The following is a 15,977-nucleotide window of genomic DNA, read 5'->3' on the forward strand; positions in this document are numbered from 1 at the left end:
TTTGTAAATTTAAAAAGCATAGGGAAGAAAATTCGTTTTTCGCGCCGTGACAGCCATTATCGTTACTTTGAATTTGTCGTTTAGAAATATTCTTAATTCTGTTAATGTATTAGTGAACGTGTATCAATCATTGTTTAAGGGAAATTAATATTGTTAAATTTTAAGTAAAATTTCGTAATCAAAATTATTTATGAAATCTTACATCTATAGGTATATTTTGTAACAATAATCCAGCTTTATTCTCACTTCTTCATCTTCTTAAGCATTTTAATCAGCAAAATTGCACCGTAATATTTCCTTATGCTATTACTATTAAAATTTCACCTTCAAACCGCCGAAGTCTTCCTTTCATTCTGTTGCTTTTAAAAGGACTAAAGGTGAACCAGAGGGAGAACTAAATGCGTTCTTTTGTTTCCGTTTTCAAAGACCCATTTTGGTCGTTCTTGCCTTAACGCTCGTTTAAATTATTTTGCCAGTTTTGAGTCGTAAATTTTAAACGGACTTTAATTGTTATTTTAACTGCAAGCACAACTTAGTCTTCGCATTGGGGCTGAGAAAATATGTCTTAATTCGCTCACCCTATGACTTATGTGATACTGTTCTATTGTTATTTTGTGTTTCTATTATTTAATTTATTTAAATTGGCAAATAGCAAATATTACACGTACTTACAGTTTAATGTATTGTGTTAAAGTTTGAGTATATGAACATCTATACTATGTAGGCAACTCTTTTTAATATCTGACAGATAAAAATATTAAACCCAATATAGTTTATAAAATATATACCGTAACAACGTTTTGGAGAAGGGGTTAGTACACAATATTGACACCAGCGCTTCGCAGTTCTTGATTTATATATACGTATCCGCGAGTTCAAGAAATTTCTTTGAACATGTCTATGAGGATATCAAACTCTATAATTTAAATAGTGTTGTTGCCTTTGCTGAGTGCACGAAATTGAAGAGAAATAAAATTACCCTCTACGACCCTCTGGGACCCGATTCGTAACGACATCAGACTAAAAAAATAAGAACAAAATGACTTTTCAATTCAAGAGAACACTTATGCTTTAAACACAATATTTCAAGAGTCGATACGATATCAGTTAATTACTTCAGACCATTATTAAATTGCGTAACCGGAATCGGTCCTTTTGTTTATGGGTTTCGATCCTTTCAATCATCTATCAGCCATTGAGCTTCGGTATAATAATAATTGTCCATAATTATATATTCCCTTGAACGGCGCATCACTTTTATTGTTATTTTATTTATAAAATGGTAATTTTTTACTCGGGCCCACTCTATCGTGTTCTTAAGTTTGATTGATTCGATATAGCGATCGATTTAGTAATAATCGAGTGTTCTACGGAGCTTTGCTTTCTATTTTCTTTGTTTACTACGTTGTTGCTAACGATTTTTTAATTTAAATGATGCTTTATTATAAAGCATTGTATAATAAGCAGAATTGAGAACCGAAATTTTATTGGATATTAATTTAATTAGGTATGTGTTGGTCTAGTAAGTAATTATTCGCGGACTCATTACTCGTATCTATAACACGAACATCAAACAATACAAAGATAGATCGGTCTGGACTCAAAGACCACCGGGAGCATCTTTTGTTAAGACGCCTCGGCTCACAAATCGCGAGATGCGAAGATACGGCGCGCGCGCATACCGACGCGGACCTTAATGGCCGCCTCGCCGAAGGTAATTTACGTCTCATGTGCGAAACCACTCTTAACTAAAAGCCCAGTAAATTACAACATACAACTGGATTGATTTGAAATTAAACTCAAAACGTTCTTCGCAAATTGAAATTGATTATAATATAAATATAAAATATATTGCATCAACCTTTTTTTATTTGGGTTGTGTAGCTAAGCCGTCTAATCAAATGATGCATATATCGGGGCTGCTTCGAATTATAATTGTCAAAATAGTTTTATTTTATGACAACTGAGCCAGTAAAATCTATGTAGTAAGAAAAATTTAAGCAATTTAGTTTCATGTGGTTCGACTACTGATCACTATTTTCGCGGTATTACCTATACTGCCCTACACCTTAACGTAACTATTTTTTTTTTACTACAGTTTCTTTAACTACAATAAAGTATATCAAATTCATTTATTTTAATTTTATACACAATTATAAGATTTTAACCATTAAAAAGTATTTCGTATACAAATAATAAAAATAAGCAACGCATTACAATTATGATACAAAAAAATTTAACGTTGGATAATATAATGTTTTCAAAATATAAACAGTACCAGAAAATTTAACAAACAATGAACACGACAACGTTTCACTTTACAAGATTGAATTTCGAGATAGTGGAAGTAACTCGCCTTTATTCCCGGCCCTATTACACGGCATACGAGAGCAAGTTAACTTGTCTCTGTATTATCTTCTGTAGATTATTGTTTGTCGATATAGAAGCTACCCGGCACTGGTACTGCCTCCCAGCAGAATATCACGTCTTAATGATCGATATCAGATCGATTTTTCTCCACACAATATGCGAGTTTATACAATGGGATTAAAATAAGTACTTTTAGTTCCATTACGGTAATTGTGAGTCACGTGATTAACTAGTAGCATGAACAATTGAACAATTAAGACTTAACTTCAATGTAGGTTCTTGGTAAATAGCTTGTATTCAAAACAATAACTAATTGCGTAATATAACAAGAGTCATGTCTGTACATGAAATATTATTAAAGGTCTAAAAGACTAGAAATCTGATATTTCTATATCGCAGACTAAATTGTTGTCGATAAACATATCCAAGATCTGCTTCTCTTCTCTTCATGTGTTTCTTTGTGCTCACGCGGTTACATTAATCGATTTTATTATCATGGTAAAACTTTAAAAGTAATGGCATATAATTTATAATTAGCAAACACAATTATTTCCTGTTATCTAAAGTTATCAACGACAAAAAATCGTGAGGAGTTTGCGTTCGAATGCGTTGATTAATTATAAAGACCCAATTCTTGATTATATAATTTGAATTATATAATTCAAATTAAGAAGAACTGCCCTTAGACATTGGCACTACAAGAAATAGTTACAATATCAATCCGTCCCCAAACTTGGGAACTAAAATGTTATGTCTCTAGTGCCTGTAGTTACATTAGCTCACTCAGTCTTCAAACCGGATTAGTTTAGTATTAGGATACTAAGTATTGGCAGTATAAATATAATATATATAATAATATATTATTTTGCGTTGCGATAAAATATAGCAATCACGTTTATTTTCAATTTAATCAGGATAACAATAATTAACTGTCATATTTTTTTTTAATATCTGTACACGCTTGTTTAAATAAAGTATTATAAAATATATAAGTATTTTATTAGGTAACCTAATCTATGTGATCCCTAAACTCTTACAAAAGATATAAAAAATAAATATAATTTTTGAAAATAAAGTTAAATGAAGTTATATGACTTTTAATTTACATTCAGACATTGTACTAAAATTAATGTTTCGTTTCATTAGCGAATGTAATTAACAAACAGTACTCGAAATCTATTACCGAGATGTATTCAAATCGGAAGTAGCTCCCCAATAATTTCCGTCAGGTTAGGTTTAATTGAAAGTTATGCAAATCTCTCAAATCAACTCCTTCACAATGGTGAGGATTCCGAATGAGTTAATCCGTGTTTATGTTCTAATCGGCCCCTTGCTTGGCCTTGTTACGAGTTTAGTTAACTGTTTAAATACAATGCCTTTTGTATATTGAATCATCTATTTGAGATTTTAGACGATTATCTCGTTTTTTAGATTTACTTTAATTTGAATTAAAAATACTTATTTATCATAAATTTACAGGTGTAAACGATAGATCATAATCCTTGAAAATTATCTATTTATCTACTAGAAATTCACCAAGGCTATAAAAATCAATATACAAGTATATATGCATAGTGCGTGTTTGTAGTATATGATAATAAAAATTTAACTAAACTATATTATTTTAGTCAGTTGAGATGACCTAGTGTATGAAACACGTAGTTTTCGACCGAAGATTGCGTGTTTAAATCCTTACAAGCACCACTCAGTATTCGTGTACTCAATTTATGTTTATAATAAATCTTATGCTTTTCGATGAAGAAAAGTATCGTGAATACATTTGAAAACTTCTTTTTGAAAGAAGAGGACGCCTTTGCCCAGTTTTTATGCATTTATTTTTGTTACAGCTGAATTGAAAATGGACGTCCTCAGAGAACGGGAAGTAAAGGATAATTTGGAAAGACAACTGCTTGACGAACAAAAAATGAGAGGTAAGTGCAATATCTCGACCCTATGCTCGATTAAAAATAATATATAGCTCCAATATATTAAACCCATAGAAAACATAGTCCAATACATACAGTACACATAGATGTAAGAGAAAGGAGAAAAGAAACAAAAGCGGTGTAATTTCAATGCCTTCATAAATCGCCGGTCACGACCACGCTCCGCATTCGCCAAAATTAACAGGAGATCTTATTACTAAACCATTGTCTTCTTCCACGACACGTTATTTATTTCCTACATTAAAACCTATTATCTAAGAATGAAACGGTATATCCATCCGTGGCCAATTTTCTTTCCGTGCCACCGACACATTGCTCTTTCCTGTATAATTGTGTTTGCTACAATAGATTGCGGATATTCGATTAAAATGCATTTTTATTTTCCTATTCACACGTTGTACCTCTCAACTAGATGTTATTGTTACTGGCGATATCACATTTGTTTTACTTTCCCAAGACTCGATTGCACGTTATGATAATTTCTATAATAATTTATAGGTTTATTGATAGTATTTCTGATATCACGTGGTACTATTTAATCACGATATTTCATTATGATATCTTGTCGTTTTATGTATTATATACATATGTTACTTGTATTCTGTTGTTGATATACAATATTGTATTCTGATTCAAAATATATCAGGTGACTCCTGATAGAATACAAAGGTTAAAATTACACGCAATACAATACCACCCTGTCTTTACGGATAAAACGGAGTGTCTACAAAGAAAACGCAGAGGAAGGTAACCTTTATACAAATGTCAGGCAAAACGGTAGCATTGACCTACCGCCCTAAGACAAAGGGTTATTCCTTTATGCAAAACTTTATCAAATCATTTCAACTAAAATAGTAATACATTTTAAATGTCATTTATCACCTAGTAGTACTTTAAGGTTGCGCGACATATGTAGGGATTGTTTAATTTAAACTTCAATAAAAAAATTATAAATAGTAGTTGTATTTAAAAACATTAAAGCTTATTTGTTCATGAACAGTTCAATAAAGTTTACTGATCCCAAGAAGAACAAGTTTGTTACATAGAATATTTGATTTCAAATTCTACCATTATCAGTTAATTTTTTTACCGGCGCGAACTGTTAATGGACTTTGCCCGATATTTGACAATCTCGTGTCCGATGCACTAAAAGCTTTTTGACAATTACTCGGCACACAATTAAAATTATTGGTGAAATTCAGACGCTTCCGCACCATTGTTTATTAAAAAAAAATTTTGATTTCAAAATTAAAAAGTATTTTGTTTGTATTATATAAATTTATAAAATTGTTTTATCACAAACAGTTAACGAGGGAACGAGGAGTAGTTTGAATAACAAACTATTGCTCGAACACCGCAATGGATGCTAGCAACAAAGAGAATCGCGGATCCCATACATATTTCATACGGTGAATGAACCCGATTGCGACGTGAGCAATACTGGTAATTGCCAAAAACCAATCATCAGATAGCGTTCTATGTGTCGACGGTATGAAATACGCCTTCGGTTACAAAAGCGATACTATATGTGTTAGCATGTTAACTGCGTTAAAACCAAATGCATGATACGGAACAGGCTCTTACATAAGAAAACTTTCATTTCGACTCTCATTCTTTATTGATACAAAGCACAATAAAGTATTTTTATTTACAGATTGTAAATACGGAGCACATCGGTTTCAATTGGTATATAATACCTGAAATAATATGAAATTATAAAAAACTGAATTACAATTGTAAATTCATATTAATCAAAACTATAATATAACTTCGGTTAATTTAACAATATGAAAGTTTTGTTTTGCAGCTGGTTGGGCTGTGGAGTCAATAGAATCAATCAATCAGGGTGAATCGGAGTCTGAAAATTGTACTAGAGTTTGAATCAAATAACCGTCCAACGTTCATTCGTAATTGTTATCGTATTATATGTATTAATAGTGCAATCTTGTATCAGAATATATGAATTAATGTTAAGACAATATTCATAATATTATAATATTTCATTTGACAGACCAATGTCAACATTATCTTTTCTATATTTTAGAACAAGCACATCTAATTGACGCTTATTACGTAAATAGTCTGAATTTAAGTAGCTACTTATATAACAATCAAATATACTAAAACCTTTTTCGAAATGCGTTGCATCTTCTTTAATCTTATTCAATGGGTATTAATATAAAACATATCCTCATTCTTTTGTATGAATTAGGACGTCACACGATACAACTCATTTAAAAATTTTGCGTTGTACATTTCATCACTTATAAAATATTACTTATAAGGTTCTAGGATACTCCACCCTATAGTTATATCACAAAATGTCTTACCAGTCATGTTGAAGAGCAAATTATATATATAATCGTAGGACCGTGTAAGGGATGACAGGTAAAAGTAACTAGGTAGGTAGATAACTATCTAAATAGAATGGTGGATGAAAAAAAACATAGCGCACTAATTCCTAATAAATGTGATAAAGACATGACAGCGAGAACTATAACGGCTGATGATATATTATATATACTATCGCGTTGATTTATACGTTTATAATTGGTATGGACAGCTAGTTCTCTGGCGTGGGGAATATCCAGAAGGGTTTTAATCCTATTTCACCTTTACATTGTACTGTAGCTAGTAAGGACTGCACGAACCCATACTTTGCAAGTAAGTTTAAACTGATCACTGACAAAATCAAACTTGAGCGTTAAGAGAATATTACACTGAAACTTTATCTTATTTTGTATATATTATCATGTTTTAGTTTAATTTGAAATTATCTTAACTGGTTTTCGTCTTTTTCGATGAAAATAAATATTCATATAAAATGGGCGATTTTAATTTATCCATAACTAATTTATAAATTAAATATAAATATATATAAAGATAAATTTTCAAATCAAATAAATTGAATGATTGATGAAATTGAATATATTTTTTTAAAATGTATATGTTTATAATATATAAGGTTATGTATGTTATTGCTTATCCCATATAAAATCAACTTTAACCATGATTAATCTTCTAAACAAAATATGTGATAAATATACATGGTCAATGTGTACAAAACATTTTTAATCCAGTCATTTCTTTATATAATGATTTGACATACAACTTATGTTTCAATTATGAAATACTAAATAAAAGTAGTGCGTTATATTATTTGAAGGATCGTTGTTACCTCTAACGTTTGATATCTGCAACCGAGACTTGAGTCTATTCGACAATTCACATTGTGTTCGAGATTTTGTAATTAAATAACATGTAGGCCGTAACATTACGGGTGTCTTGAAAGGGTTGGAATGGAAATGTTTCGCCAATTATGTGAACATTACGTTCGGAATGGAGGGTTATCGATATACCTCACGACTACTACATCCACCCTTTGAACGAATATCTCTTACTTATAATTAATAGAATATTTCAAATCAAATTGTCTGCGATTCGAATTCGTAATGAAATTTCATACATGAGAGGAATTGTAATGAATTTTCTGTTCAATTAAATTTTTTCGTGTTTTATAAAGCAATGTACAATTATTATTATTTTTTCTTATATAAATTTTAATATACTATCTAGCTGTTCTCAGCGACTCATTCTACGTCAATTTTATTTTATATTTCCTTGTTCACGTCTTTGAATGTCTATGTCAAATTTTATTACTATGGTTTTTTTCTTTACTAACTTGGTTTTGGTAACTTTAGTCTCAAATACCAGTATGATAATATATAATTTTTAATTTGAAATTGTAACATTCGATATCAGTATAACCCTGACGGTGAAACCCCTTCTATTTCAAATGCTATCACGAATCGGACAGGCGAGTGGTCAAATTCAAATGAATTGTTTTGTGAAACAATCGTATCGACGTACATCAGTAGTCAGTCTAGGGTATTGTTAGGCTACCTAATACACCCCAATAACTGTTTGGTTGGCGGGAATACGTCATGATTTATGGACAATGTGGCTATCAAATTATCGATACGAAAATGTTAATAAAATGTTTAGAAATAATATTATTGACGTTTCACAAGAATACGGTATATTGAATTTATATAAAAAACAATTAGATCCAGTTTTGAAATAAAATAAACGACTATTGAAAATTTTCCATAATTGTTAGTCGAATTGAGTAAAGGTTACAAGTTAGCACAGTTAACAGAGAGAATGTTGTTATAGCCATTGAGGCTGCAGATATCCTAATAGACGCAATCTGCACTGTCGAATGAGCATCTCACCGCTGCTATTGTTCCCGACATTAGACGGAAACCTCCCATTACGGGGCACGTCCCTGTCATACAAACACTTTCCAATAATACGCAGACACGTTCGAAGATATTATGGCGTATAGAGAAGACTAAATAATTGCCTAATGTTTAACTTTAAAATTTATAAAATGTATATTCGTTTAGTTGCTAAAACTAAATAACCTTAAGATTACTTTTATGAAGATACTATTTGTAATAGCTTAGTCTATAGTAGTAATATAGACTGCATAACATGGAACGCGACGCATTTTGTTCAGAAATACCAATAATAAAGACACGCACTACTCAGAAGAAATATGTCAAAAATACTTCTGATACTTAATAAATGGTTTTCGAAAAGGGTAATGAGCTCCTGTACGGTACTGTGCGAAAAATACCAAGGAAATTGAAATTGATTAAAAACAACTACTGAACACTTGCGGATAAATATCCATTTCCAACGTTACTAACACTCTCAGTACTATCAAGATATTAGATTGTTACAATAACTTCTCAGTCAAATCTATAGGTTCAAATTGATCTCAATAATTATTGATATATCATAACTTTTCACTTAAAACCAAATATCTCCTTAGTATGATATCATCAGTCCTAACTTTCAAACTAATAACAAAGCCTTACCAACTTACCAAGAGTCATGTAAACTGACATACGTTGACATGGGTATAACTGTGGAACCTTCAATATTCACCGAAGTTTCTGGGCGGTTTATGTCTAATTTTTCGCAATTGTGGTATCGTGAGTCAAACTTTTCGACGCTACGAAATTTTCGTGTACGACGAGTAAATATTTGCACTTGAACGATGCAATCGCGAATCATCCTTTTTTTGTTTCGCCGCGGCTTTAGGAAACTATGTTTGGTGTCGGTTGGTTTTTTAACTCAATAATTGGGAATTTAAAATGCTCTTTTATTTTCTGATTCATACTTGACCGCTTTAATTAAAATATACTTTTAAATCCCAATATATTATTAAGGTTTCATTACATATTTTAGTGTCTTAGTTTTCATCTTATTTGCCGAAAGTATTGACTACGTGACCTCTTTACCGACCCCCTATAATGCAGGACACGTTCCTTGATCCCTTGACATCTCACCTATGTGTAATTCCTATGATATAATAAAACTATAAGTAGTTCATAATTCCTTTGAGTAACTTAAGATCTTTAATAATTGATGATAAATAACATGAAACAGACTGCAGGAAAAGATTCACCTTTTCCTTAATTTTCATTTTTAAAAACGATATTTCAATCTTAGTTTCAACTGACAAACAACCTTGCCTCGTAAACAAAACTTTTCTTTTTCTTGTACGTTCTAATGGATTTCAGTTTTTCATTTCGAGGAAATTTTCAATTTGAGAGACTACAAACGTATAAATCGGATCAAGGGAGGATGTTCTGGTGAAATGAAGCGCAGTATGGGCTTCGGCCGCGCATGACTAATGCAGATGATTAGATTTGGCCGACTGGTCAACTCATCTCTCCCTAATGTACGAGCCGAATGCATGCAATGAACACTGCGGGAGAATAAGGCTTAAACATTATATTTTTAACAAGGTTATACCTCTATTAAATATCGGCATAGCCTTAACAGTTAATTAAAAAGACGACCCTGCATAATCATATTAATTGTTCTATTGTAGGTTTTTATCTCTATGTTTATCTAGTGAAAACATATTTCTGGTAGCTTTAAATTCTATGTTTTCAATAATAAACTCCCACAACTACATCGACGATTAATTTTAAACACTAGTATAATTTTCCACTTCAACGCAGTAGCTCCAATGATCCTTTTCATTATTTATACGATTACCTTGTCCTAGTAAAAGTCAAGGCGTGTTAAGGAACAGTAAAGGGCGGCTTCAGAAAGATTCAAATGAAAGGCATTACACATTTCACCGCTAAGTAAAAGACGCTGTAGTCATGAGTCCTGCCGTACTACACAAATAGACTACCTTATAAGAGAGGTTATTTCTCTCTGTATATACCTTACCGGGACCGGTGCCGGTGCTATCAATGCGTTTAAAAAAAACTCCTTTAGTTAAGCTGAAGATTTTAAACATTAGTAAGAAAATCAATATCTAAATACCAAAACATAATTTTCTATTTTATCTTATACATGTATATATACACATAAGTTCAAAACAAAATACATTTTAATTTTGTGTTTTGATTGACTATTTAATTTGGATATTTAATAAAAATGTAAGATTCTAAACATCGAGAACAATTATTGAGGTATAGTTTAAGTAATTCTGGTGAAGTGAATAGACAGATTTAATAAAGAAAATATATCCATACGATGACGTTTAATTTAACAAACCATCAACATTCAGAGCGCAATAATGTAACGAAAGCCCGCGAAGATTTCACAATATAAGCAACATTGTAATTACAACTTCTGTAATTACGAACTTGTAACTAAAGAGAACACATACGGGAACGATGCTAATCAAGGCCCTATTCAGATTCGCCGTACGAGAAAAGCAATAAATATGAAGCGCTAATAAAATCTCAGTAGCGGAAATAATAATAAAATATTACAAGACCCCAAGATTTTGTCTAATTAATTTTGTATACGTTGCGGGGCTGCACCGTCTTGGGAGTAACATACAATGAGTCGCGATACTGTAGCCGGTAACTCGATCCGGCAACTCGCTAAATTAGAATTTATGAATGTGTATGAAATTATTAGAACACGTTTTAAGGTCTACGTGATACACATACGAGTAAATAAAATATAAAGACTATTAAGTACAGGTTTATGATCGTGATGTTCATTCGCTCTATTTTTTTTTTAATTGATATCTTTATGCTCTTGGCTGTAAAATGTTGGGTTTTACTCTACACATTAATTTAAAAGTAAGTTTATTTTTTTACCTTTCATTAACATACATATTTAAAAATATTTATTTTTATAATATAGTTTGGGATAAATAGACTGCTTGATAAAAAAAATGATATCAGCTGTAGGTGTAGGTATAAGACACGTTACGTCAGATGTTTTATAGTTAACAATACTAGTGTAGCGACGCGGTCACCGGTCGTGTTGATTTTGCCACGATCGAATTGTCGATTTTGCTTCAATCCAATGCACGCGCCATGTGTCGACCGTATCGTATTAGTAATCTGATACGGACTTGTTGCCTATATGACAATCGTTCGATTATGTTCCATCGATTTAAGACAGAAAATATGCATAGCCATGTATAAATAAACTAAATTCCCTTGAGGCCAATTATTATAGTGAAGTCAGGGTATTGACAAAAACATTAAACACCAGCTAACGTCACCAAATAATCCCAAGTCATTACAAACTATACGAGCGAAATTAAATAGAATGCGGTGTTCAAAATTGCAAACATTTTCTAAATTGCCCACTGGAGCGTATGAACTAGCGAGGCAGCGTTGCGTGCCGTGTACCGCTGGGAGTTGGGCTTCAAAACTACAATGACTCACCGGTCATTGGAGGTAATGTGACCAGCCGTGCGAGTTCTACACTGTGTTGAAATCTTCGAAAATCAATGTGCTCTTTTTAAGACCACAGAATATAAACGCGAATAGAGTGGATACAAACCCTTAAAATTCAATTAACTCGTATGACAAAGAAAGCATTTTACAAAAAAACCTATAGGTACATATTAGGTGAAAAATTAGGGTATTCATCTATCATCCACGCCTTTCATTATCCACAATTGAAAGCAAGGAACGTGGATTATTTGTTAAAAACTAGTCCAATAAATACCATACCTTGTTAACCAACAGGCAATACAACATGTATTTTAAATACAACAAAAAGATATAATTTGAAATAATTATATTTTTTTTCCAAATATATATATGTTATTAAAAATAATATAAGAATCGATTTAATCTTAATAGGCAACAGCTTGGCTTAAAATAAATACTCTTCTGATATTGTTTTGTTGTAAGTCTATCGTTCTAAGAAGCCAAGCAAAGTTAGCTCTAAAATTTATTTTTCTAAGTATATTTATTTACAATATAATAATTAATACTGTTATATACTTATATTTAACTTAGTCACTAGTTTAAGTACTCGGTTCAACACCTGGGAGTTACATCCAAACCCTACATTTCAAAAACTGTCATCACTCCAAAATAAATATTTTATCCATAAGACCATTAAAAGGTAAGAACTTACTACTTCGAGCAAAACCCGTATGAGAACAATACATGTGTTGCAGAGTTTTCAACCATATACCATATGGTATTTTTATTTATTTGGAAAAATATTGACATTTGAAAAAGATCAATTGTATAAAGTCGAAGAGGCGTCGTTGAAGTGCCTTACCTTAAATAAAATTTAGGAATCGAAAGGAAGGTCTCCTACAAATTTAAATCTCATACGGCATAAAATTGCCTTTATAATATGGATAAATGACAGTACAAATCTTCAACACAAATAAACCAAAAATAAGCAAAATCTCTTAAGTTGAAAATACAGATAAGTAACGACAAAACAATACAAAGCGAATTAAAGTGGCGTAAGGAATAACCCTTTATAAAAGCGATTAGATGAAATAACAACACGGACTAACTTCTTAATTATTACAAAAGTTATTATTTATGTAATCAGAATAACTAAAACGGAAGTCCCATATTTATATTTATATTTATGATTTTATGTTTTTTTTCGGAAAATTAAATCGTTTAATTTTTGTACAATAAATACAGAAAAATAATAGAAATAGATTCAATTTTTAAAATGATATTATAACGCCGGTAGATAAAAAATAAACACTACATTTGATATTAAACTTATTTAATCACTCTTTCACAACTTCAATATTATAATTTATGTAACAAAAGTAACCCGAATCACACACTGCCGCCTATTTATACAACTCTCCTCTCCTCTCCACAACGCACCTCCCGTCCTCGCCCCTCCTCGACAACAACTCCCCTCTCTAGTCAACACACCATCTGTTTTTCGTTACAGTCGGCCATCCTGAAACAATTGCACCGCAATTGGTGCAAACACAAAATTTTAGCTCTCTAATAAATCAATTAAATCATCTCTAGTAACTATGTCGTCATCGCTACTAGTCTCACTATACTCAGGGGCACTTCGATAGGTACGAAGAGAATCGGCGGCCACAATACCAGAGAACTTTTTGTAACCACGCATGCCTTTTACACTTCTAATTTCGTAACGGGCATTATTCAAGACTTTTTGTACAATGTAAGGCCCAGAATAAAGTACTTGCAATTTATTATTCGCGTTCTTAACTTCACCCCCTGAAGGTGCTTGTTTCCAGAGTACTAAGTCCCCTTTTTTGAAAATTTTCTCAGGTTTATGGCGTTTGTCATAATTTCGCTTCATATTTTCAGCTTGGCGCTCTAAACGTTTTGATGCATTTTTACGTTTTTCTCCTACAGATGTTGACTCTTCATTACCAATTAAATTCGGCATAAGTCTACCTTTATGACTAAACATAATTTCGTATGGATGATAACCGAGACTTTCATTAACTGTATTATTCATCCCCCATACAATGTCTGGCAGACATTCTGTCCACATATTAGGATCGACATTGCGAGTACGTAAGGCATCTAAAAGTGTACGATTGTACCGCTCGACTTGGCCATTGGCCCTGGGACAAGCTATTGCGTTCAATGTGTGGTGAAATTGATGTTTCATTGAAAACTCCTTAAAAACTCTACTAATTTTTCTGTATTTTGTAATTTTGTAAATCTAATATTTAATTCACTATTCAAACATTGATTTACTGCTTTATCTACCCTCTTTTTTATCAATTCTTTAACAGGCATAGATTTCTTACTGGATTCACTTACTTGTGAGTCGCGGTGCCTTTTTATTCGTAAAGAATATCCTGGGTCCTCACGGGTTCTCTTCATTTTGCGGTAATCCCTCTTCTGATATATAACGCCGGTAGATAAAAAATAAACACTACATTTGATATTAAACTTATTTAATCACTCTTTCACAACTTCAATATTATAATTTATGTAACAAAAGTAACCCGAATCACACACTGCCGCCTATTTATACAACTCTCCTCTCCTCTCCACAACGCACCTCCCGTCCTCGCCCCTCCTCGACAACAACTCCCCTCTCTAGTCAACACACCATCTGTTTTTCGTTACAATATTATTTAATAATTTGATAAATTGAAGTGTATTGCATAACGTCATAACTTAAAAGGAAGCTCAACCTTCTCTTTTTGTCGTCCCTGGCGTAGGAAATTCAATAATAATTGAACTTGTGCCCGGCAGACCGCATCCGGTGTCTTGGGGAAATTGCTTATTGATCTCGGCTCTTCTCTATGCGCTTTTAAGTACGGATTTATTGTAATTAAAACCTGAATCGATTACAAATTCCTAATTGTAACATTAGATGGTCAATAACATTAGATGGTCATTGCCTGATAGCAAAATTATATAACTAGAATACAAAATTGCATTGGAAGGTAATATGCATATAGGTAATAAGCAGTCGTTAATGCACTTTTCTATTTTTTATTCGACAATTGTATATGAACAATTTGTACTATAATTTTTTACCATTAAAAAATACTGTCGTATAACGTGAGAAAACAAAAATATCAATTATTTCACAAATTTGTATAAACTTTTACAAAAGTCACAAAATAGCGTGAATAAAATCAATCTATCAATCAAACTCGATATGTAAGCAAAGCAATCGATTTCGATATTTCACCGAAAGTAAGTCGATACATCGACTTGACTGTAACTGTGATGTCGATTGTGGTAATAAGATGTTGACGTTATAATACAACCATTAAGAGCTTTGTTTACGGACCACACACGGGCAGACATCGAGACTATCGAAGCCATACGATTTGATTGCAGGATATCGTATTGATGTTGTTAATATCATATTTAGACAACTAACTTTGAATCCACCAAAGATTTGTGATTAGTTTATATTGTAATATAAATAAACACGTCTAAATACGAAACGTAAATATTTTGTTTCATTTGAGTATCTTAAGACAATCTCGAAGTTTGTGTTATTAGGTTTAAATGACTTGAACGCGTAAATTAATTTACTAAATTACTATGTGATTGAAATAAAAAATAAACTTGAAATGATATTTGATTGTATAGATATTTACCCAATAATATTTATTTATCATACATAATATAAGTTAGTGAATTGAAATTAAAATTAACAGTTTTAATTATTTGTATAATTATGTATCATTAAAAAACAAATATATGCAAAACATTGTAATAAAAATCAGTAGACTTAATATAGCAAGTTTGATGACTACCTAACTTTCCAATATATTAACGTTCAAGTACGTTAGCAAAATCAATTTTGCTTTCGTGTGCGACGGCGTGAAAGATTCTGATTCCGTTAATACCTCTCACTTTGAGCAAACAGTCG

The 15,977-nt window shown here is 31.8% G+C and overlaps 1 protein-coding gene across 7 annotated transcripts in view; it reads left to right on the top strand.

Moving 5' to 3' along the window:
- Positions 1-15,977, top strand: part of LOC125066211 (dachshund homolog 1) — a 128,510-nt gene that overhangs the window by 92,788 nt on the left and 19,745 nt on the right. For all 7 annotated transcript variants that reach the window (XM_047674190.1, XM_047674191.1, XM_047674192.1 and 4 more), the window contains one exon: positions 4,218-4,301. In XM_047674190.1, the coding sequence (XP_047530146.1) occupies positions 4,218-4,301 (84 nt within the window). The remainder of the gene's footprint in view (positions 1-4,217; positions 4,302-15,977) is intronic.

This window comes from Vanessa atalanta, chromosome 9 (genome assembly GCF_905147765.1).
Source record: "Vanessa atalanta chromosome 9, ilVanAtal1.2, whole genome shotgun sequence".
Lineage (NCBI taxonomy): Eukaryota > Metazoa > Arthropoda > Insecta > Lepidoptera > Nymphalidae > Vanessa > Vanessa atalanta.